The sequence below is a fragment of the Agelaius tricolor genome, unplaced genomic scaffold (assembly GCF_023055355.1).
Source record: "Agelaius tricolor isolate 1412-34295 unplaced genomic scaffold, bAgeTri1.0.p SCAF_36, whole genome shotgun sequence".
In the NCBI taxonomy this organism is placed as follows: Eukaryota; Metazoa; Chordata; class Aves; order Passeriformes; family Icteridae; genus Agelaius; species Agelaius tricolor.
In genome coordinates, this window is record NW_027269296.1 from 4,451,671 (window position 1) to 4,477,077 (window position 25,407).

At 40.9% G+C, this 25,407-nt stretch overlaps 1 protein-coding gene across 4 annotated transcripts; it reads right to left on the reverse strand.

Moving 5' to 3' along the window:
* Positions 1-3,802: 3,802 nt before the first annotated feature.
* On the reverse strand, positions 3,803-23,495 carry HNRNPR (heterogeneous nuclear ribonucleoprotein R). 4 transcript variants are annotated; one of them, XM_071453232.1, is made up of 11 exons: positions 23,366-23,495; positions 16,491-16,656; positions 14,078-14,196; positions 13,573-13,680; positions 12,929-13,042; positions 10,704-10,880; positions 9,603-9,738; positions 8,325-8,530; positions 7,490-7,639; positions 5,303-5,424; positions 3,803-5,103 (listed from the first exon to the last, which is right to left on the reverse strand). In XM_071453232.1, exons 2-11 carry the CDS (start codon positions 16,645-16,647, stop codon positions 4,491-4,493), a joined length of 1,902 nt encoding a protein of 633 aa, XP_071309333.1. In that variant the 5' UTR covers positions 16,648-16,656; positions 23,366-23,495; the 3' UTR covers positions 3,803-4,490. The 4 variants fall into 4 exon arrangements, with proteins under 4 accessions (XP_071309333.1, XP_071309335.1, XP_071309334.1 ...); XM_071453234.1 differs by lacking the exon at positions 23,366-23,495 and adding an exon at positions 22,678-22,833; XM_071453233.1 differs by lacking the exon at positions 23,366-23,495 and adding an exon at positions 22,678-22,830 and having other exon boundaries at positions 16,491-16,659.
* Positions 23,496-25,407: the final 1,912 nt, after the last annotated feature.

Sequence of the window (25,407 nt, forward strand, 5' to 3'; positions counted from 1 at the left end):
CTTTATTTTCAAATTAATTTCAAAAACCTATACCATGCTTCTCTTGAACATGGAGACAAATTTAACCACAACTTTTACCTTCCACACTTGCAACCTCTCCACGGTAATGGCAGATTTTGAAAGCTATTCCAGTGCTCAGGTCTGTGGAGCTCAAATCCTCCCTCCTCCCACACCAACCCTTTCACCTTACTGAAGGAAATGAGAAAGAAAGTTTTCTTACCTAGAACTCCAAGGTTAATGTCCCCTGCGAACCCCACCTAGCAAGTCGACATCATGACATGTCAGGTCAGCCTCAACCACGCTTCCCTGATAGTCAGGTAAAAGGAAGGAGTTAAAATACAAAATTGACACTTGCAGATTTCTGGACATCAGAAAATATATTCTGAACTGTCTTTCAGAGCTTCTGGTAACCTCCAAGTTGTTAAAACAACATTTCTTCAGAGGGATTCTCCTGCTCTAAAATTTCAGAAGTTCCTGATCAATAACCAAGTATCGCAGATCCACCTTGACTATTTTATTTGAATGAGACCAAAAGCTTATGGTTTCCCTTTAGTACAAGTGATTTTTTTTCTCCCTACTCTACACATTTTATCAACTAATACATGCTCAACAAAACTGCTCTGGGTTTCAAAGAACAATTTAAGCCAATAGACTACAACAGCTTCCTTCAAGTTCTAAGTTAACAGAAGCTCTAACTTCTTTTTGTTGTTGTTTTAGAAAAAACAGGAACACAACGTGGTACACTCTTTCTATAAGGCTCTGAGCTACTCCCACAGGTCATGAATGCCAGAATTCCACTGCCAACCTCCACCTTACAAGCAATCCTTAATCACACACGTACTCCACCTCAAGCCATGCATGATCAAAGATTGCTGCTGACAGATTTCTAGGAGAGGTCCTTGCTGTTCTATGGGTGGGCCACCAGCACTTTTGGATAACAATTAATTCTTGCTGACAATACATTCATTCAGTAGGGTCTGGGGGTCTTGGTACCAAATGTTTTTGAGAGGTTTAAGACATTTTGCTCAGCACTTCACATTTCTTTCTCTCCTAGCCTTATAATAAGAGTGCCCTCGGTATTTTTTTCTGTGTAGTTCAAATTATAGAAATGGGCTTAATGTCCAAACATAGAAGGGACAAAAAGTGGTCAGGTTTTTATACAGAGTCACCAAAATCATGCGGTGATCTTCTACTTTGAGTTTATTTTGGAAAGGTTTAAGCAATGCAGTTGTCATTCTTTAATAATCAGACTACAGAAGCTGAGATTTAAAAGTAAACAATTGCTAGAAAACACTTTGAAAAAATGCAAACTATGTTGAATGAAATAGTAAAATTTTAAGTTGAGTTTAGTAAACTGACTTGTTAATAAAGTGAAATTAATATATAATAACACAGTAGCTGTAAAGTATTTTGCTTGAGTTTTGGAACTGCTAGGAATCTGGTAACTTGCTTCTCAAGTCAAACACCTTATCAATACAGACATTCAAGCAACTGCTATAAATGAGTGATCAAATGATTATTAAAACTCCATTTCATGGCTCCTCCTCCAATGCCAGCAGGACACCCATAAAAGCTGAATATTGGTGTGCAAGTTGAAATCCATTTTTAACATATTATAGAGGATTTTTTGCTAAGTTATATTGAAGAAATAATCAAAAGAAATGCACGAGAGTAAATTTAAATTTATTTTTAAACTAGATGTGAAAATTGTGCTGAGAAATTCTTCCTTTGAGTCAGGCATGGTAGTTTTCCACTGTACTACAGTATCTTTGCTTGATAATTTTTTTCCATAATTTCATTAAGTTCTTCAAGTTCAGCACACACCACTATTCAAGTAAGCTGTAGCACACCTTATCTATGGATTAAATAAAAGTACTGCTGCAAATTTAAAAGGTGAATTTGAGTAGCCATAAACCATGTAAATCAAAGAACTTGGTAGATCTTGCAAATATAAACTTCTACTGAGTTTAACTGTTATGGTTTTCAATGATAAAAATTAATAGCTCACTCCACACATTTAATAAAACTACTCGTAGAAATGATGATTCGGGGAAAAGTAAATACAAGATGCAACCTTACAGTTCTCGAGGAAGACAATTTGAACATTTTTGTTTCTCAGCTCCTTTGTAACCACTCTAACTGAGGTGTTGAACTTCCTCCCCACTCCCCCCAGAGCACCTTCTAGCACCTCACCTCTCCTAGCTAACATGTGCAATCTGGGAACACTACCTTCTTCCAAGATGGACAGGACTTCAAATATGACTCCAATTAAGCTCCTTGTACTAGATCCCCTTTACAATGAATACTGAAAAGCCAATACTTATTGGGACTACAGGGTTCTGCTCAGCACTACAAGAGCTGTAGAACTACCAGAAAGTCATTCAGATAGGGCAGCAAAAATTTGGTTTAGAACAGAATTACAAACCACATCCTTATCACAAGCAAAAGCCTGAAGTATATAATCAGGCAAAGCCCTCTGAGTTCACTGCTCAGGTAAGAAACAGAGAGGACATGATTTGGCTCCATTAACTTTATGAAGTGGGGGAAAAAAAAACCCAAACCCCAACATAATAGATATTGATTTTTTTAAAAGCACTTTTAAGCTACTTCTGACCAATTCTATTAATTGGAAGAGGCTGACATGGGCAAACCCATTTCTGAGAAGCAGATAGACATCTTCGATTCAGGTCACAACTCAAACCCTGCAATCCCATTCCAGATCCACAGCAGTGTGGGGAGGCTCATCTTACTGGGGATATTCTGACATAACACACTTGAGACACCAGACAGGAATAGAAGACAAAGGGAGGAGTATGACCACTGAAGTTTAACTTCCTCAATAGTCTGTGTTTGGAATGCTGTAAATCAAGTATGAGCAATGTATTGGATTTGGATATTTAGAGGTCCGGCAATAGTTTTCTTTAGAGAAAGTATAAATCCGTTTGTTTCTCTCTTTTCTTGAGAAGCAAATGTTCTTCATTGTGGTACAGAATGGCTTAGATGCAACACAAGAGTAATGTCATGATTTGCCAGTTAAAATTGACATCTGGGAATGTCCAAGACAAGGGTCAAAGCAACACATAATATAATGTAGCTAGCAATGCCCTCAAAAGATAAAGTCTTAAACTTTTTAACAGCCTTTATTTTAAGGCAGGAGAATTCTAAGGCAAATTGTTCATCATGGCAGAACATCAAATTAAAATGTCAAGATAGAAATAAGCAGAATCTGGAGAGTATGTTCGTGTTATCCGTAGCAAGAAATTAATTTAGTGTGCCATAGCACCCAAGCTGTAATTCTCATTCCTAGTCAAATATTATTTGAGATTAGATTAAGATGCTTGAGATCAAAATAATTTCCCTGTGTGTCTGTAGGCTTAATTACACAATAAGGCTGGATCCTACCAGAACAGCCTCCACAGGGACTCCACAGGACATCACCAAAGGAACAAAATTAACACCATTGTAGGATCTGCTTCCTTCTCCACATTACATTAGAGGACTAGATTTAAATTAGATCTCTGTGAATGCTTGGATACAATTCAACACTTTCAAATAGGAAAAAAAGTTTCAAAATTAGATGCTGATAAATTATTGAACAGCAATTAAACAGTGAGTGCCTTTTGGGCTGTCTGTAATTTCTCCTACTTTTCAGTCTGATGTCCACAGTGCTACATGTTGGAAAGCACAGGAAATTTTGCACGAATTTGATCACTCACATAGGCAGTTATACTTTGAAAACAATATTTTTCACAAGAATTACCAATGAAATAATGTTTTAGGACACAATTGAATTTGAAATAGGTAATGTTTTGAATAGATTTTTGAGTTTTATTGAAATCTTACATGAACAAGAAATTGGAAATACAATCACATCAAGGAACAAATTGCCACGGCTTTGACGTTTTAAGCCAAACAAATTTTGTAGGGCAGATTTTCAAAAAGGTGTGAAGTTATAACAATTTAAAAACACAGTTATCCTACTTCTAGGAATGCAAAACATACAATCATGTTATTTTCAATACAAGAAAACTTAATTTGTTGTAATTTCTTAAAACTACTAAGACAAAGCACTAGCTTTTACTTTTATGTACAGCATACTCCTATGTAGTCTATCCCAAATCCAAAAAAAAAAAAAAAAAGAAGAAACTGTCCAAAACCAGAGGTTCTGCAAAATCATGATTGAACAGTGTGCCATTCCTGCTTTTAAACTGCTAAAGTGAAGCCTAAAATGATAAAAGCACTGAGACCCCATAAGGAGTTCAGGAATTCTGCAAGCCCAGTAATGTCCAAGTGCGTTTATGAAAAAAGAAAACTAAGAGACTCGAGTATATACACAATAGAGTGATTCTTCAGCCCAATACAAATGGCAGCCAATCGCTACTGAAGGATGAAACATTAAGCCAATTTTTTTTTTTTTTTTTTTTTTTGAAAGATGTAGAGCTAGAGCCAATTCTATATTTCCAATATTCTTTCAATCCCTCCTCACTTGTCTACTTCCACTGTTGCCCATAAGTATCCTGATAAAATTCCTGGTTGTCATTATTGTAACCATAGTTACCGGCATAGTCACCACCTTGCTGGAGCGGCTGCTGAGCGATGGGTTGGGAGCCCCAGTTCTGCTGGTTGTTGGTCTGCCGGCGCTTGGAATCAGGCTGGTTGTACCCATCTGCCTTTCTCTTGCCTCCTACGTTGCCCCCACGGTTGCCCCTGGCTCCACGAGCACCGCGTCCTCTCTGCTGCTGCGCGGGGCCCCCTCTCCCCCCCCTGGCTCCTCTCGGCGGTCCCATGGGTGCCCCCCTCTGTGAGTAGCCAGCTCTACCTCTTGGTGGTGGTGCTCCCCGCCCCCTAGGTGGTGGAGGGGCACCTCTCCCACCCCTTCCTCCTCCTCCTCTTCCTCTTATAGCATAGCCATCATCATAGCCGTAATAGGGATCTTCATAGCCACCACGGTAGTCATGATAGTCATAGCCATAGTAATCATCATAATAATCTTCATAGCCATAGTAATCTGGGGGATAGCCATATCCACCTCTTCCTCCACGGCCTCGGCCTCTAATAGGAGGTGGCATGCGAGGCGGAGGGTAGTAATAATAATCTTCATACCTAGTAAAGAGAAAGAAGCACAGAATTATTTCTCTCCAAAAAGCACCTCAAAACACAGTATATATATCTGCCTTTGTTAATTAACAATATGCAACGTGGAGAGAAGTCCAGTCAAGTGATTCAGGTTGTTGTAGACCAGCCCCTGTTGCACAGCACAAGTGCAGAGTGCAGCAGTAGCAGGTGTGAGGGTGACACTCACGCAGTGCTCCGGGAGGCCTGTCTGGCAGCCTGACGTTCTTTCCTTTTCTTATCCGGTGGCTTTGCTAATACTATTTCAATTTCTTCCCCTTCTATCTCTTTCCCATTCATTTCATTCATAGCCTGTATAAAAATTAAAAGAAAAAGAACTAAAAATTTTTTTCCATTCAAAGGGAACTAAAACTTACTGCAAGAAACCAGACAGCTGGGCTGCTCCAGGCTGAGCTCTGCCATGTGCTTTGCTTTTGTGCTACATAAACAGAGTGTTACACATCACTTTTCCAAGTCCCACTTTATTCACCAGTTACAGGGAAGCAGCATTTTTTTTATATCATAAGATAAAGAGGGTTAAAACATATTAAGAATTATTTTTATGAAGTCAGATATAGCACCATCAGTTTTTATGTTCCTGTATCTCCTAGAAACCTTTCAGAAATAAAGAAGTTTTCACTAGTCTCACTGACATAAACACTCACTGGACTTATAAGCCTGGTAGAACACGTGCACACAAGAGAAAGAATTGTTATGCTTGGGGTTCCCAGGTGGCTGAATGTGAGTCAAGTGACTGAGAAAGTGAAGTAGTTCTGAGGACACATACTTGAGGAGAAAAAAACCACAGAAGATTACTGAAACTTGGTGATCTCATCAAGCAAGCCCTGAATCCTCCAGAAAATCAATGTGCAATTTTTTACTATCAGATGTGCCCACAAAGAGAACTTAGTACACAAAGTACAATTAGGATTAGACCCCCCAGTTCCTCACCTGGAGTTATCTGCTTTGCATTAAACTTTTTTGGGTATTAATATTTGCATTAGTGAAGACTTTGTGTCTTTACACCTACATGCCTCAAAAACATTAGAAATTGTGGCAATTATTTCCACATTATTATTGATGAAAATCAGTAAATGCTAGAATCAATGATCCAGTTCTATGCATTTCACACATAAATACCATAACTTCATTGAAAGCCAAACACATCCACACACAGAAATATCTCCCAAAGCTCATAAGCCAATGTAGTGGCCATGAAGCAGCCACATGGGCCAGGTGTGCTGGTTTCCAGGTTGAGATGAACGTTAGTGATGCATTTGATCTGTCTTTTCCTCAGCTGCTACAAGTTTCCAGTTGCTGAAATCTAACAGAGCATTTAGCAGGTAATTGTACTTGGAAAGGGCTGGAGAGTGTTTACAGACATCCCACAGAAAACCACATCCAGAGGTGTTGCTGACCTACCCCTTGTTTGAACAATTCCTTGTCCTCCCTCAGACATGGTCTAAACCTCTCCAAATCAACCTCAGCCTTGCTAAGTAAGTGATATTCATCTTAAAGCCATAATCAAGAGTATTCCAAAACCTAATCTCCTGTGTAGTAAAATCCCAAGCAATTAAATGGCTATAAAATCATTAATAAGAAGATCAAGTACAGAGCCTTTGAACTGTCCATGTAGCCACAGACACCACATGCAATATATTTGCTTCAAGACTCCCAAATTCAAAAAAGCACTTCCTACTCTCCTTCTTCCCCCATCAACTATGGAATTACAAGACAGATGGAGTAATTTCTACAGAATTCAATATACTGAATCACAGTCAGCAGATATTAATGAACTTCTCAACAGCTCATGGACACAAAGGAAGAGAACTCAAACTTACAATAATGATCTTCAATATTTAACAAGTCATGGAGAAGAAACCTTGGGCAGACACAGAGTTAAAACCAGGTAATGCCTAAAGAGTTGCCAACACCACTCTCCTGTCCTTCACAAAGCATTTTTTAATTACCTCCCAATTTGTGTTTGATACTCTGTCACTCCAAAACTACACACAGCCTTTCAACAGGGAGGGGTCTTTGAGAGACAACTGATACCTTCTGCCAGTGTTTCCTCAGTAAAATTGTCTAGGTTGATATTTTTTTTTCCTCTTTAGACTCTCCTGCATTGCTCTACACCTCTTTTCCAGTCTACTTGTTAACTTGCTATAGTTTTGTCCTTTCAAGTTTCACATCCTCCTAGCTACTGAAAATCATAGGAACAAAATTATTAGCATTGAAATTCTCCCAATGGGAACCTTGTTCAATGGGCTCTACAGTTTGTCTTACCGAGGTATTTACTGTAAAGAAATTTCTTAAAACCATTCATAAAAAATAAAGTGCTCTCACCAACTTAACCAGGAAAGAATAATTAACCTACCTTCACTGCTGCACCTCTGTCCTCAAAATGAACAAATGCATAATCCTTCAACTTCTTTACTCTTTCCAGCTTTCCAAATTCAGAAAAGGATTTCTCAAGAATTTCTTCTGTCACAGTAGTGGCCAAGTTTCTTACAAATAAAACTTTAACCTGGTGAAAAAATGAGAACAAAGCTGTAATCTTTAAAAGTCAAACCTCAAAAGAAACAACTAACTAGTAATTATTCCCTTTTTTGTTGCATTAAGAAATTTGGGTAACTTTACTAATTCTGAATCAGTTTAAAAAAAAAAATTGCCTCATAGTTACCTGTATGAAGTTCCTACAACTTCTTTCACAGTTCCCTTCCATAACCAGAAGAATATCCAACTTTGATTTTTCTGCTTCTGGGATGCCACAAATCCCAGCAAAATTTTAGTAACAGACCTCAAGGACAGCAAGGAGTTACCCCAAAACACTGGGATAAAATGCACATAATCATTCCCTACTCTGAACTTCACCTTTATCTCACTCTGGAAAAATAGTTTTACACAATACCTACCTGGTATGGCTTACAGCTAAAGCAGGAAATGCACAGCCTGGTGTGTCAGTGCAGCAGGATAACCCTGCACAGGACTAGCTCAGATGTTCCCAGCAGTTAGGAACAGCACATTTCCAACATTGCCAATGGCAACTCCTCCACAGTGCTCAGACCACTTGCACAGCTTAGGGTGAAAATGCCCCTAATTGCTTGTTGTGCCTCAAAACTAGCCTTGCTCAGCTGCAACAAATCTTTGTCACTATGGCATAAAGAAATTCCTCCCAAAGCACAAGAGCACCCAGAGAAGTCCTCACTGACCTTTGCCATCACTTCTGGATCAGGTTCCTCTACTGGATCAGCCCATTCCACTGTAACAACATTTCCCCAGACTTTTACTTTGCCACTCATCAGGCGGCGGCGAGCTTGCGCTGCTGACTTGTGATCCTCGTATTCCAAGAAGCAGAATCCTCGATTCTTCTTTTTATCATCAGGTTGATGATACAAAATTACATCCACCAAACCCTCTGAAAAACACATCTTTAGTACTGAGCTTCAAAAGGAAAGTAAAAATCTAGAGTCTACCTTCAAATGCCTTCACTCATGTTTTGTAGTGAATTTGAATTTTACACCTGAAAGGGAGTGGGAGCACAAGAAAGGCAAAACAAATAGATATTCATCCAATTTACCCAGAAACATGTCACCCAGCAATTAAAATTCCTCAGAATAGCTCTGCAAAACATCAACCTCAGCAACTCACACAGTCTAAGTTTTCTATACTTTTGAAATCACTTTTACATCTTTGAGAGACAGCCAGCACTAACACATGACCTCTCCCCTGCCTCCTGCAGAACCTAGAAGGAACATCTTCCACATCTCTCCAAAAAGAGGAGAGAGAACTAAATGAATATTCACCTTCTGTTTTCACCACTTCCCCAAAGTACTTATAAATAGCAATCCTAAAAAAGAAGCAGGAGGTTAAAGCTCTCCTACAGGAACAAGAGCAAGTGACTCAATCTCTTATCTAAGGCAGCAGCACCCTTTCACTGATGAGCTGACTTCTCTTCTTCCTACTTGCTGCACATACTGGAGAATGCTGAAAAACTGGGACAAAAAATTAGTCTGTTATTAACTATTTCTCTAGTAATATTCCCTCCAAACCAATTTAGTACTCCCTCCTCCCCTTCACTACTCAGGAATACATTTGCTTCAGGCTCCCCAAAAAACTTCTCCATGTTGACAGCAGAACCTCCTGTGGATCCAGTAACAAATACAGAGCCTTCAACAGAAAGTTAGAACAGGGAACAGAATTGGAACCTGCAGTTTCATCAGAGTTCATGTGTGCTGGTTTCTGAGTTCATTCGAGCAGTTTCCATCTCTGACTGTAAAGTTACATCATCATTCATGTAACAATCACTAAAACAAACACGAGTCCCTTTACACTCCACCTTCAGATGTAGCACATACATAAAATTTCTAACAAAGTCAAACTTGGAATCCAACTTGAAAATTGTTTAAATGATACCTGAACACATCTGTCAAACAGCCAGACCTACAAAGCAGAGACTAAATGGTATTCTGGGACTGATGAAGTCTTACCTGTGACTTTACCAAACTCTTCCAGTATGTTTTCCTTAGTTTTGTTCTTTGGAATTGACCCAACAAATAACCTGTTGTTTGCCACGGAGATGCATACTCCAAGGTGCTTGCCAGGACGGATTTCATAGTTGTCACACTGAAAAAAACAAAGCCATTCATTTGTTTTATCCACAATACTATGCATAAAAATATTCCCAAACCATAAACTCAGGTATTTTCTTCTTCATCTACTACTTTTATATATAGCATACTGAATTGGCATTGCAAGAGAATTCTTAGAGCAGCTGGTTTTGTGTCAGCATTCACTTGGAAGAACAGTGCCAAGCTTAGGATCTCCACAGACTTCAGAAGTTTAAAGCTACAAAAAAACCTGCAGCAACAGGAACAACATGGGACCATCTACAAATTGCATTGCATAAATTTATTCACCTACTGTTTATCTCAGACTTGAAAGATCTTTCTAGCAACTGGTTACTGCTTCCTCTGCTGTCAGTCAACTGCTGCTGCTGTTATCAGTAAGCAAATACACTGTATTAAAGATACTGGCAGTTTTTCCTCTTTCCTTTGAACACTGAGAGGGTTTGCCAAGACAATCAACAGTCTGAATAAGTCTGTGACCTGGCTTCTACCCCACCCACAACAGCAGGCATTTTTTTGACTTTGTATATGATAGGATTAAAAAATTTTACCATCAAGATTTAAAAATTCCATTAATAAAAAAATCTGGTCCACTGCTTCATGCCTGTACCCACAGCTGGACTGCTCTGAAAACAAAGACTCCAACAGGCCTTTAAAGGTACAAGAATTCAACCTTTAAGAAAAACAATTCAAGACAGACATGGTCTTTGTTTTAATCAGGATTAAAACTGGAATCAAGTAGGCTCCTATCAATCACCCAAGTACTCTGATCAGCCACAGTAAGGTACAGCAGGTAACAGTCTTAGAAGTATCTGTATTTACTAATGAAATCAGGAGGCAATTTTTAAGAAAGTAAAATTTTGAGTCTGTCAATGGATGCTTTGAAGACGTCATTGCTTAAGAAATTACCAACATGTTTGCTGTTTGCTTTGTCTTGACCTGTCTGGAAGAAAGTGAACTCACCAGTTTGACTGCTTCTTGTGCTGCATCTTTACTACAAAAGGTAATGAAAGCATAACCTCTGTTCTGACCAGAAAGAGGATCCATCATGAGACGCAGATCCCAAATTGGACCAGCCTTCTCAAAGAGTGGCACCAACTCATCTTCATAAAGGTCTCGGGGAATTTTACCAACAAAAACCTAAAAAGGAAGAGGACACTTGAAACAAAGCTTTTTCAGCAATACAAGCTTCTTTTTAACACTTGGAAATTCCTGGGAAAGGAAGAACAGTGCAGATGAAACAGCAGAGCAGAACCATTGCAGTCACCAGTGCAGCCTTCAGAGCAGCTGATGTCACTGCATGTCCCAAGTGCTCTAATCCTGCTGCCATTTGTATGAGGTTTTACACACAGAAACCTGAGTTTGTTATTTACATGGAAGAGGCTATGAATTTCCCCTGCTGAAGAGATAAATGGTTCTTACCTGGTTTAAATTTTGGCAGTTAAAAACTAAGACCTTACAGGCTATCTAGTTGGGTATCATATGTTAAATCAGGCCAAGCACTTCCTTGCTCTTGCAGTATTTTCAAATCACTCTGTAAATTACCCTTCCTTGGAAAGCTACAGAGATGGAAAAATTATTTCATAATAATAATAATAATAATTTCCTTTTAATTGTGTGATGCACGTTTTCCACTTTTAATATACACTGTAGTCTTGTTTCTTGTCTGCATTTGTTTCACCAACAGAATCTTTAATATTTACTTAAGCAAACCTGTGAATTCTTGTGGTTTTGTTGCATACAATTAACTTGGGTTAAGTTTTGTTAAGGTTGATATCTTTAGCTGAGGTCTCCCTAGAAAGATCCCCCCAGCTGTTTAATCACTGCAGCTCTCCTCCAAAGTCTCAAAACCTCCTCCTTGTTAGTCCAAACAAAACATTCCAAACACCCATTAAGATAAAAATAAATTTATTTTAACTTCAAATATTTTTTGTAGGAAAAAAAGCCATGAGTCAACATTTTCCTTCTCAGGAAGGCCTTGCCATAATTGTATCTCACACTGAAGGCATGGCAGAATTTCAGAACTAAAGACACTCAGCATGCCCATAAGAAGCACCAATATAACAAACTCATGAGGAGAATATGAAAAACATGGAACAAGGCAGAACTTCTAGATACTTCATGTTACACATATATTCCTGAAATTCAGTTTCCAGAACATTTCTTAAAAGCTTAGCCCCTCTAAGTTCAATGTGAATGTTGACTGAACATTACTTATTGGGGAGAAAGAACTGATTCATCACACACAAGTGAAAGTTTAATGGCAGAGCCCAAAGGTTTTTTTCACCATCTCCCTAGAAAGTTTAAGGAATTCCTCTAGATAGATATCTACATTGTCATTACTTCTAGAACACTTAATTCTAGCTCATTTGCAGCTTTTAAAGACAAAACCTCAATTAGCATAGAGCACACAGACCTAGCAGAGCTGGAGAAGTTATAAACATCAGTTCTTATCTTTCAGTGCAAGGACTCATTCTAACTATTTACCACCACCACTAATTTATTTTTCCTTCATGGAATATGAATGCTCCCTTCAGAAATCATCCTTACTGTGATACTTCTTGACAATAAACACAAGAGCTTCAGCATCTCAAAGAATGGAAAACTTATCCATAAACTGAAAGACATCAATAGACTGAATGTTTTCTCAAATCTAGTCTGGTGGTTTATAGAAAAATCTCTGGAAAAACTCCTGTATCACATCTGCAGCAATGTGACAGAGTATTTAAGTGTTGAGCATGTATTACAATACAACCTGCTAGGGACTAGAACCCTGTAGAAAAGCTAAGTGAAGAAATACCAGTTCAAGCATTTTCATAATCAAACCTAAGTTTGCTCACAGCTTGCTAGGAAGATGCACAGGTTCAGTCACAACCATAAATTTCCAAATAATTGCTCACAGACTAGACTTCATCCTTTGGAAGGAAAAAAAAATAGTCCTTGAAACTCTTCCAATTATCTTTTAACTTTAAAAAAGAACAGGTTTTTATATATTCCACTTCTTTTTTCTCCACTTTAACCTGTCTTCCTGTCTTTTGCAGAATACTGAGGAGTCTGAAAGATTGATTAAGACACACATGGGAGATTATTTTCCTCTACAATACATTAACCTTATTTTCAAGGATTTCCTATTGAGCAGTTTGCATAAGTATGCAAAGCAATGATCAGATCAGTCTGTATGTACCAACCTCTGTTCCAATGCCAGGCTGAACACCAGAATACACAGTATCTGGAGGAGGACCCCCATATTTCCTCTGTCCTGTAGTTACATCCAAAGTGTAACCAGTCCTCTCTAGCAAAGCCTGGGGAAAAAAAAAAATCAGACTACTTACAGGAAGGAGGGCAGTGGGTTAAATATACAGAACAAAAATCATTCCTAGACAAGCAATTCTTTATCTGCTCCTTGCCACACTTGGTAAGGTAGAGATGAAGAGATAGAACCTCCAAAAAACCCTGTTGTTTTGTGGCTTTAAAAAGCTTTCATAAACAGCAGCTTTTGTTTTACATTACAAGGTCCCTGGAAAGAACTTGTTTGCCTTTTCCCTTATTTTCCATTTCATATGTAGCACCCCAAGAGTGCAGAGCACTGGACAACTGAGACAATTCTCAAACAGGTCTCAATGTTTTTATAGGGATTAAATTTTGGTAATCAGATCAGAAAGAGCTGCATTTCCAACAACCCTTCTCTACAGAATCTCTACCATGCAGGCCCTTTAAAGCATAGTGTGAATACACTTATCCAGGTGGTATTGATGCTTTTTGAGTTCATATTCAGTGTATGTACAAGTGATATATCAGCTAGTACAGAATAACCAGTATTTCCAAGTGTTACCTTAATCTTTGCTTCATCTGGTCCCTTCGTTGATTCCTGTACTTTGCTGCCTTGTTTCTCTCTTTGCCTGTAGGTCTTCATAACTCCACATAAAAATGCACTTTTGTTCTGTAGATACAATTTACAAAATGATTCAATTGTGTGTATGACAAGCCCTGGGAATCCACTGAATCTTACACTCCATACCATGAAGTCACTACTTCAAGTCAATGAAATAAATGGCAAAAGAATCCTTCAGGAAAATACAATAATTAATTGAACAAACTTGTCAGATTGAAACAGCATTTTAACCTATTTTCTCAACTGCACACATATTTTTATTATCTGGGAGGTTTTGCTTTGTGCTCAAGTACCTACACATTTAAGGCAATTTTTAACAGACTCGTTATTTGGGTTTGAAATCTAATACAGCAACATCAGTGAATTTCTAAGTTACAACTCCTGCCAGTGGTGCCAGAACACAATTTACACTGGTGTGCTCACACCCCTGGGGCTCTCACCTTACCTGTACATGCGACAGGTCACTTTCTTTAAATTGCTGTAATACAGAGAGGGCTCCTTCTTCATTAAATTCCCTAAGAGCATCAATTGCTCTTTCATCAAGATCGACATAAGCTACCAAGCCTAAAAGTTAAAGATAAAGAAGTTACAGATTTCTATTGAATTTCATACAAACTAAGAACTATGCAATTTGCTTTTAAAGGCAAAAAGTTACATTCCATAGCAACAGAATTAGACATTTAATTATATATTCCTACACAAGTATATGAAAGAATATGAGTACAATGAAAAAGTTAAATTAAAATGTATATACCTAAGCACTAACTGACTGCAAGATTATATCCCATGTGTAACAGTTTTCTAGCATTCAGGAATGCAATCTGCTGCATAAAAGCAGTTTTACACACCAGGGTCTGAAACAATGAGCTCTGGCTCGCTTTTAATGATTTGAATTTTGTTTGTTTATCCCTCATTTTAAGTTTCACACTTCCTTCTCTTGAGCTGAGCTGTTTTAGGGTAAACTGGCAGGTGAACATTACAAGTATCCTATTGGATGGGGAAAAGGAACCACCCAACTGATGAGCAAATACCTAGGAAGCTCTACCCCATAAAATATTAGGAAGTAAAAATTATTTGTTCACTCTTTCCTCCAGCTTCAAAAAAGCAGGAGTCAGTGGACTTCATGTGAATCTTGAACAGTGTTTGGGGCTTTTTAAACTTCTTTTGTTGCTCTGTGCAGTTCCAAGAGCCAGAATTCAAAAAGGTATTATTTTGAGCCCTGCTATGTACCCAGAAAAGCTAATGTTAATTTTACAGGTACAGACTCCCCCAAGAAACACTGGACCAGTTCTGAAGCATTTCTTTTTAAGGATCTTTACAGGGTTTTGTTTGTTGTTTTTTTTTTTCCTTTTGTAATGTACTTGCATCAGTTGTGGAGTCAGACATATAGAGTGAGATTTACACTTTTAAAATCATACATCCAAATTTAGGATAAATACTAAAACTCCACACACTTTGCAACAGCTTGCTCTCCAAAATACACAGATTATTTCACTGCTACTTGATTTGGAAAATGCACAGTAGTGCCAAGCCCAAGGACTACATTTCAGAAGTGATCCTGCATATTGGAAGGCACCTGTAGCTTTCATAGAAGACTTCAGCAGACCAAAAAAATCGCTAAATTCAACCCCAAATTTGGCTCAAGTGTCTAAAGCAGTTTGCTTCACTGACAAACCCCTCCACAATGCAAACATCTTCAGTGGCAATAATGAAGTGTAAATAAATGTTTTCAGCTTACTCATGCAGTGGAATTATACTTGGTAGTCATGTTCTGGGCTAAAAAGCTTTTAAACTCCTGAAGAACTCCTCACAACACAACCTAACTGCAAGACATGTCAGCAGCCCACGAGTTGCTCTGCCCAGGTGTTTAGTGACACCTTCTCTCAGACCATCCAGTGCACGTCATGGTGACCCCCAGCTGGAAAGTGCCTCTCTAGAGCCAATCAAAGCTGGCAAAGGCTTGAAGAAAGCTCACTGTGAATGACTTCCAAAAGACATCACCCACAGGAGCCAGTTTCACACTGAGGATTGATAGGTATTGGTTTTGAACTGCCTTCACTTGATCAGGGTAATTTGAACTCTTTTCAACAAAAACTGTCATTTTGCCACCCAGGCATTCAAGATAAGCACATAGAGCAGTTCTACTGCTTCTTGTAAATCTGTTCACAGAACACACTCGAAAAAGGAAAAGAAAGCCTCTGTCTATAAGATAAAATAGGGTGGTTATAAAAACAAAATAGGAAAACCTCTGTATATGAAGAAACCTCTTTAGAAGTTGCAGAGACCACTTGCTACCAGCAAGGTGTTACTGGAGTTGCTAGATAGCTCAGTCCTCAACTTTGTTAGTGTCAGGCTGAACATTGCAGTGTAATAACCAACATGGATTAAACTGTCCACTCAGAACTAGAGAGAACAAAAAATCCACAGGCAGACTCAATTCAAATGTAGTCCCAGGCAAGACAAGCTAGTTGCTTCCCTCACTAAGTCACCTCTCCAGCCTTTGAGTGTTTTAGGATCACTGTGACAGTGACAGTAGAAACATAAAAGCAAAATGATGATTTGGACTGAAGAAAAAAAAATGTACAGTTTAGTATGTGGAAACATACATCTTCATTTGTGCTCTAGGAAACTAGTGCTCTGTGCCCTAAAGCAACTAAGATATCACATACAACTCCAAGGATGTGTCAAGTAATTAGTCAATGTCAAACCCAATTTGCCTTTAGGGAAATCAAAGTAGCAAAACATTCAGAGCTACACAGATCAAAAACAATGAATTTTTAAATCTTAATCTATAAAAATTTGAAAATGGTATGCCCTCACTTTCATAACCAATCAGAAACAAGAAATGCATATTATACCTGTCTGAAATATTTCATCAAGTCTCTCTGCCACCTTCTGTGGGAGGCCTGCCTCTATCAGTGTCTTGTAGTGTTCTGTGTGAGTTACACTGGAAGTATCCATTGGTTCTTCCTCTTCTTTTAACTGTACCGCATTACCATTCACCTGATTAGCCATTTTATTATGCTGCTGGAAAAAATTCAGGAGCTATATTACAATAAGCCAGAAATAACTAGTTTGTAGGACAATGCATGATTTATCTAAACTAATTTGTATACATGCTGCAAAATCACCTGTATCAAGTTTTATTTAATACTTTTTGGATGCAGCTGCTCTAAGTTTCAAAAGAAAGTACAACCCTTAATACTGTGAAAAATGTACATGGAAGAATTTACATAACTTTTTAAAAATGTACTTCATGTACATAACAATGTCTAAACTCCATCTACTGATTGTCATTAACTGGTTACCATAGCAGCTAGAATGTCTGGGGACACGGCAGCAACATCCTTCAGCAAAGACTCAGAAGATCTAGTGCTAGTTCCATTTCCCATTCCGCTACTTTTAAACCAATCCTTGAAAATGTAGTGAACACCGAACCCTGCAGGGTAGCTTAAGGTATAAAAATGTTAATACTTGTTTCTTGGTAATACTTTTTTCCACTTGCTTGGCTTGTTGCCATGTCTTCCTTCAAACCCAACATGCTGCACAAGACTAGCCACAGGCTTTCTCCCGACGCTGTCAGATCTCAAGGACACAAAGAGAAAATTGCACTTTGATGGACATTGTCATTTGAAGCTCCAACGCAACAGTTTCCATGCTTTCAGTTTCCCTTAAATAGGAGCTGTACAAATCACAGCTACTATTTCAATAATATACACCTTATTGGTTTAAAAGGAAGGCATGACTGCAGCATCTTCATTTCTTTATATTAATAAAAAGACTTGCTTTCAGAATGAACAAACTGATTCCAAATCCGTGCACTGAAAAATGCACAACTACCTTCTCAGACAATCCCAGTGGGCTTTGCCCAATTCATTAAAGACTGTTTCAATTTCCCAATTAGCCAGCCAGCTGATATTCAGTGCTTTCAAATAAAAAGGCTGACAGAGACAATCCAACTACACAAGGAACACAAGGATGATCAGCTGTCAGGTTCAGAAAGGAAAACGCCTCAGGCTTTACATGACAGGGCAGAGGTTGATGAGCAGCAGTGAAATGATAACCAGGTAGACAATGCAGCATGGCTGGAGCAATGCAATCAAGTACTGGAATACAGGGATGGAGATGATTCAAGAACAGTTTTTGTAAAAAATGCTGAGGCCTCAAGCTATTTACTAAGCTGCAAAACAAGACTCCAAGCACAAGCACACCTCCAACAGTCCCTTGAACACCCAACCCTTCCAGACTACAGCTCATCAACTGCTGGGAAGATACCCTATAAAGATTTGCAAGTAGAGCAAGGGAAGAAAAACACCAAATCATTTTTCTTCAGACAGTAATGATTTTACTAAAGCTGTCTTATCTTGAAGGGCAGTTTTAGAGACATGTAAAGCAGCCTCACACTGTTCCTGTCAGATGCCACTTCTTTAAGCCATTAGTGTGCAAAAGAAAGGAAGTTTTCCATAGCTACATGGCATATATATATACACACACACACACATTCTGCTACTTGACAAAGAGAAATGACTTTCTAACCAATTCAGTTTACTTAAAAGCAACTACAGCCTAATTACAGGAAAAAAAAAAAGCTACCTAAAGCTACAACAATGCTTACCTATCCTTACAGGTATTAACTATCTAAACACTAATGAACATCGATTTTCTGTAGGTTAGGAACATCACAGAAGGCAAAACTCAGCTACATGTCTGCTTGCTAGGCAGCCTTGGGAAGATCTCAAATTTGAAACAGTGCAGGGCAGAGGGGGTTTAATTACACCAAAAATGCTTTGGGTACAGCACCATTCTCAAGCCCTCTTCTCAAAACCTCACAAGCTGAGACAAACAATAAAGATATAAAGAGGAGGGCATTTTTGTGTTCACCTTCCTACTGCCTTATAAAATCATTTCATTACACATACACTGTCTTCTCTATACACAGGAGGAAAAAAAAGCCCAAAACCAAACCACAATGAACTGAGAGACTACAGCAACACATAAACACAGAAAATTTACTTGAAGCAATTTCTATGACCTTCTGAACTACAAGGGCTTATGGTGACACTCAATGACAATGCTTTGATAATCCAGAGTAGTGTCCAAGTGTCACATATCCAAAAGTTGAACACTTTTTCAGTGCTGCCTGTAAGTGAACAAAAGGCTGATGAGCTGTGCTGTGCCCAGGCAGAAACACCTCCTCTGGAGCAGTGATTCCAACTTCTGACAGGCAAGGAAAGGTATCAGCCTTCACCACAAGCAGGTAGCACTGGAGCAATATCCAACCCCTAAGAATCAGATTATTGCACAGCACCACAGCTCAAAGGCTTTTTGGCAATGGAAATGAATATTCAGCTTTGGAATTTACTACCTGTATTGTTTATTTTTGCTTAAGATTTGGTTCATAAAGAACTAAAGTCAAATGCAATGCATGTTTAATTTGGGTTCAGATTTTAGCTGTTTCCAGTTACACAAACTTTATTTAAAAGGTTTTCCTAAAGAAATAGACTGTAGAAAATCCTGAAGTGACACAGCTACCAGAATATTCAGTATGTATCTCTTTTCACAGATATAGCAATAGATCCCTTAATGGCTTGGCAAGCTTGGCCTGAAATCTGAGATTAAATTGATTTTTCTCCCCCAACAATCACCAACAAGCAAAACTGCATCTCTTATAACACTGAACTTCCCTCTGAGTTCAGCAGAGATCCGTGGGTGAAAGTCATGGCTGAAAAAGCCTCTTTGGCTCTCCCTCTAGGTAACATCACTTCGTTGTAGTTAACAAGATAAATATTTTAAACTGGATTTTACCTAGTAAGTAAAGCACCCAATGATTACTTGACCATTTTTATTCTGCTCTAAAGGATGTTAAAAGCATGGTAAAGAGGAGTGCTAGCTCTGTTTGCAGTGTGTCCATGTGACTCAGCCTGTGACAGACCCGCACACACTCAGGTTCTCATCTGCATTAAATATTAAAATATCTGGAAAACACGGAGACTGCTTGAATTGGAAAGACTTCAAGGGTGGATTATAAGTAAAGAATTCTGGATATAAGTACATATGGGATATGTGTTTGTTTTTAAAACATGCAGAAATGGATGAATTTAGAACAGTGGACACAAAACCATGCTGACCAAATGAGCAGAAGTAATAAACAGACATCAGGGACAATTTTACACAGGCAAGGAGAATTCTCACTGGTGCCCAAGATTCTGCCTACCCTCACACCTCCTAACTGCATACCAGAGGGGTCTTGTTTCAAGTTTCCCACTGCTGCAAACAATGCCTTGCTGAAGACTGTAAATACTTCATGATAAAAAGCACGGTTTTAGCTGTTCACTAGCTTTCACCCCAAATTCCTGCCTCTCCAGACTAATTCACAAAGTTCCTAGCCCCTTTTTTTAAGCTCTGGTATGACAAGTAGGAAGTTAAAACTATAGGTGCTTGCAGTGTTTCATAACTTAAATTGCTCAATTAGTTATTTTTCTGGAAAATAAATAAATTAACATAGGTCTGGTCCTCAAAGTGTATGGCATCTTGAGAAGAGATACCTGATCACAGCCTGAATCTGACAATCACTGGATAAACAGCCATGATGTTACTATTCCTTTATCTTATACCATGCCTCTAACAGAGGTTGCCACCTACAGACTATCTAAGTATAACTCCATCCAATTAATTATAAATTCAGTCTAGTTAACTCAAAACATGCTTAGGAACAGCTTAATTGAGAAGGAGCAGGAAATTTCTGGCAAAAGGACAATATCTAAAACGACCATAAAGAACTTCAGTGATTATGCACCAGTGCTGGTTTTGCTGCTGAAAACTTAAGTTTCATGCAGGAATGGAACTTGTTTAGCTCAGGTGCACAGGAAGCCAAGTAAAGCATAGCTAAAAACTCTGCACCCAAGTCATTCAGCCTGCTTATGTTGCTACTCCTAACCAATATATTGTCTGTGTCAAGCAGTTAAGTTAAATCATGTTAAAAATAACACTGAAGGAAGAAGTTTGGGGGACATTTGATTGGCTTGGTTGTTTTAATTGACCACAAGAAAACAAATGCAGTCCCTGTAGTTGTGCCTCACAATTCAAGAAGGTTCTTGTCAAGCAAGGAAGATAAACATACAAGTGGGGGGAAATAAGAATCCACATTTAAAGTCTGAACTGGAGTTTTATTAAAACCTCACTTGTTCAGAAACATTTCTGTACAAAGGGGCAGACCCTTTATTCTGTACATGAAGGCACTATAGCCATTTCTTTTATACTCATTGAATCACAGAAAACACATTTTAATAGCTTACTTATGATATGCTAGGTGTTCATGAAACTTCATTTTGAAGTAATCACAGCCTGAAGACCTTTACACAGCAGCCAGGACCTCTCACTACCTGTAACCCAAAATGCAGCCTCACTTCTCCAGCTCAGCCTTGCTCACTCCACAACCCCCTGGAAAAATCTGAGAACCTCCAATGTGATGCTAAGCAAGAGACCAGCACAGCCCAGAGAGAAACAAACTCTGCTCAGTACCCACACAGCTATGGTTGGGAGATGACTTTAGCACAGCAGGTTAGAAATGTGCCCATCAGTGCCACTACAAAACACTGACTGCACCAATAACTCCTCTGTTTTGCTAACCTAAACCATGAAGTCTGGCCATGCTCATTTCTCACTGGAGTTGGCTATTCACAGCTCATCTGTGTTGTACTAAACAACACTCTTGGTACTCCAGTTCCAAGCAACAATTCAACAGAAATGAGCTTTGTTCTAAAGAATTTATCCTCAAAGAACTTCGCCGATGTCTGTCTAACAAAGCAGGGAGTATTGGAATTTTTGACTGAACTAGGAACTTGAGTGTCAGCAGGAGACTCAAGTATTATTTTAACAGTGTTCACCTAGACAGAAAAACTGAAAGATAAGGACATGTAATGCTTGTGGGAAATACAATTTCAAGGATGCAAAATTTTCAAGCAGACACTGCTCATTTGCAAATACTACACTTTGCATAGCTTACAAAAAACTTACACTGAGAGATGCAAAATCTGTTAGATTACTTTTACAAGTAAAAAACAAAACAAAAAAAACTCTGCTAAAGTGCAGTCTCAAAGAAAAAGAAAAAAACAACCAATCAAAAAACCAAAGCACCAGCTTCATGAGCATTAATGTCCTTTGCAGCACCAAGTGCCGGTGGGATCCTTTAGAGCCATAAACATGGGAAAGGGAAGCCAACACACTGTTTCAAAAAGAGTAGTCCAGCACAGATAAAGTATTGAAGTAGCATGTTCAAATACTGACAGGCAACAAGGCTGCTCAGACCGAGTAAATAAAGTCTTATTTTTAAAGTATTTTCAACAACGATGCATTTAAGCAAAACTTTTCAAGATTCAGCAAAGGCTTTTGACAAAAGTTAATTTAAGAAAAAACAATGTCTTAACAACAAAACTTTGGATAGCTTCCCCTTGAAGCACTGGACAAGCGTTATTCCCTGGCTGGAAGCAGGAAGCGCAGCCCCGAGCGCTGCGGGTGGGTGCAGCTGTCCCTGCCGGCTCCGCCGCATCGTGCGCTGCCTCGGCTCTGAGGGCGCGCTGCGACAGCGCCGCATTCGCCGCTGACAGCGTTCTCCCGTGCCCGCGGGCAGAGCGGACCGGGCACAGCCGGGGCTGCTGCGGCTTTAAGAGCCCGGAGGGACCGAGCAGGGACCCGACCCGACCCACAGCCCCGGGAGAGGCGCGTCCCGGCCGCCCGTCACATGCAACCCTGATCCGCACGGCTGGGCGGAGCGGGCCGGCCGCCCCCCAACCCCCACCCGCCGGGCCCGCCCCCGGCCCCTCCCCGGCGCCGCTCCCGCGCCCGCGCCCGCCCGCTTTGCCCGCGGAGCGGCCCCGCGATGGCCCCCGCCCCCCTCCGCTCCGCCGCGCCAGCGCCCCGGGCCCGTCCCCGCCCGCGCCGGGCCTGCCCGCAGCCCGCGCTGCCCGTCCCCTCGCGGGGCCCACGCAGGAGGGCTCGGCGCGGCCGCGGAGCGCCCCTGCCCCGCGGGGCGGCCCCGGCACTCACCGGAGCGGGGCCGGCGCGGCGCAGCTCGGGCCCAAGCAGCGACGGCAAATGGCGCGCGCTCCTCCTTCTCCTCATGGACGGCGGCGCGACCCCGGCAGCACGCGGGGTTTCCCGGAACTGTTTCCAGGGACCGCTGCTTCGCCCACTCAGAAACCCGCGCTCCGGATGGGCAGCCGGCGGAGCCAATGAGATGCGAGAGGCGGGACGCGCCATTCCTCCCGGCGGCCAATGAGCGGGAGGCGCCGTAACCAATCGCGGGGCGCCTTCCACCCGGCGCGCCGGTAGGGCCGGACTGGGGGCATTTAAAGGGGCAGCGCCTCCCGCGGCCCGAACAAAGGGAGCGCGCGGGGCCGCTGCGCTCGGCTCCGCCCCTCCCCACCGGGGCGGGACCTGCGCTGAGGGGGCGACGCCGGGGCCGGAGCAGCCCCCGGGCCCGGAGCTGCCCCCGTCCCTGCTCCCCGCGGAGAGGACGGGCCGTGCTGGGGTCTCGGAGGCCCCGCGGGGACTCCCGCGCTCTCCGAGCCACGGCTCGTGTGAGCCTCCGGCCCGGGTCTGGCCGCGTTGCCCTCCAGGCCCGAGGCAAGGAGGAGGAGCCGAGCGGCTGCGGGTCAGGCTCATCCCAGGACAGTGGCGTGCGGGGCTCTGCCGCTGCTAATCTGTAATTAATGGGTGATTAAGCCTTACTTGCCTGCTCACCAGATTTTCTTGATGAGGCTCTCGATGAGTGCAGGCTGGACACAACAAATAGATAAGTCAGGGAGAAATCGGCCTGTTGGCAGCGATGGTGTTGGGCTGGTTTCACGTGCTTGTCATGCTGTTGCATAACGTGGAAGTCAATGTGTGCTGGCTTGGCTCAGGCTGAATCCCAGAGTGCTGTGTCAAACTACACCCAGAGAACCTGTGTGTGTTCCTACGGTCACACGAGCTGTGCATCTGAAGTCTGGTGAATAAAAGCAGCAGCTCATGTACTCTCAGAGAAGGTTCTTCCAGTACCTTCACCCAAGAATTACTCTCCTGAAGATGGCATGTACCTGTGTGTGAATCATGTGTGATATCCCACCACTGGTAATGTGGGATTTGTGGGAAAAGCAGGATGTGATGCCCAATGTTTCCAAGCCAGAAGCTGGAGAAGGTTGTGCAGATACTGGAGGTGTTCAGTCTGTCTTGCTGAACCTGTCTGGCAGTAGACATGCTGCTTCTCTTGTAGCATTGGCACTGCCTCAGTGACTTCCTCTGGTGCTGTTCACAGGGGTCCCAGGATGAGGGAAGAGATGAAAATCTTGACTCCATGTTTCAGAAGGCTGATTTATTATTTTATGATTTATATTATATTAAAAAGAAAGTGATATATTAAAACTATACTAAAAGAATAGAAGAAAGGATTTCATCAGAAGGCTAGCAAGGAATAGAATAGAATGGAATGATAATAAAATCTTGTGACTGACCAGAGAGTCCGAGACAGCTGGACTGTGATTGACCATTAATTAGAAACAATTACATGAGCCCAATCCCAGATGCACCTGTTGCATTCCACAGCAGCAGATAACCATTGGTTACATTTTGTTCCTGAGGCCTCTCAGCTTCTCAGGAGAAAAACTCCTAACAAAAGGATTTTTCATAAAATATGTCTGTGACAACTTCCCTCTTGAGATTTGGCATTGGAGCCAGCTCTTCAGTGCTGGATGTTGAGTCTACTGTGGTGTAGAGATGGAAGGAGGGGTAATCATTCATTGCCTTGCCCATCCTACTTCACTGCAGTGGTTTTTCTGTGAGTTGAGAGTCGTGGGTTAAAGGAGTTCTTGCAATACTGAGAGGAATTGAGGGAGCTGAGCATCTTTAGTGGTGCTTAATAAATGTCCTGTAAAGCTCTTAAATTCTTTATAATATAGTATCTGGGAATGAATTATGAAGTACAATGACATATATCCTGTCAGCTGGCCACTGAACATGATGAGGCTAATCAGCAAAGTGTATACTGAGAATAATTTCCAGAATATCTCTAGCAACTCCCACCCTAGGTTCTGTGTGCTTTGCAGTGCTTTGTTCTTTGGTCTCGTGTTACACACTACAGCCTCAGCCCAAAATGATCTGACACCTCTAGCCAGGAACAAGCTATAGCCTGCAGGTATTTGGGTTAGTGCCAGACACAAGCAGTGCCTGAGAGGAGGACCTAGATGCTCGGAGATGATGAAATTTAAATTTTTGCTAGATTTCTCAATTTTAATTTTTACTAGAAAATCCCAGAATGAGACTAGATACAGTTCTCTGTGATTGGAGCTGAACAGGTACATGTGAGATCTGATTTAGACCTGGGCCAAGACAAAACAAAAATCATCTTGGAATAAAGGAGAGGGTTAATCTCAGCTGCTGAGAGCTGGAAGGGCAGGACAGTCCCCCTGCCTCTGGCAAGGAGGCTGCCCTGCTCTGCTCCTCCAGCACCTGTGAGGGAACAGAGCAAAGGAAGGGAAGGGATCCAGCTTTTCCATAGCTCTGTATATTTACTCCTCACCCTGTTGACATTTTCCTGTGTTCAGTGGCCAGGTGTTGCTGAGGCTCAGGGTGTTCCAGCAGCCTGTCACTTCTCTTCCACATTGGGCTGAAATTCCTGTGTATTCACATCAGCAGCAGGATGACAGAGTTGAATCTGCTGTAATTTGTAGGTGAGCTGTTAACTTATATATGGAATATGACATTTCCTGATGCTCTAGACTTCTTATCCTGAGCAATCAT

What these genes read in the sequence shown, in the direction of transcription:
- HNRNPR (XM_071453233.1), bottom strand. Translation starts at nt 22,752, where the DNA reads ATGAGGAGAAGGAGGAGCGCGCGCCATTTGCCGTCGCTGCTTGGGCCC. An exon ending in GCCGCGCCGGCCCCGCTCCG is followed by an intron (nt 16,660 to 22,677) that starts GTGAGTGCCGGG and finishes AATTTTTTCCAG; the next exon opens with CAGCATAATAAAATGGCTAA. An exon ending in GTGACCTGTCGCATGTACAG is followed by an intron (nt 13,681 to 14,077) that starts GTAAGGTGAGAG and finishes TTGTATCTACAG; the next exon opens with AACAAAAGTGCATTTTTATG.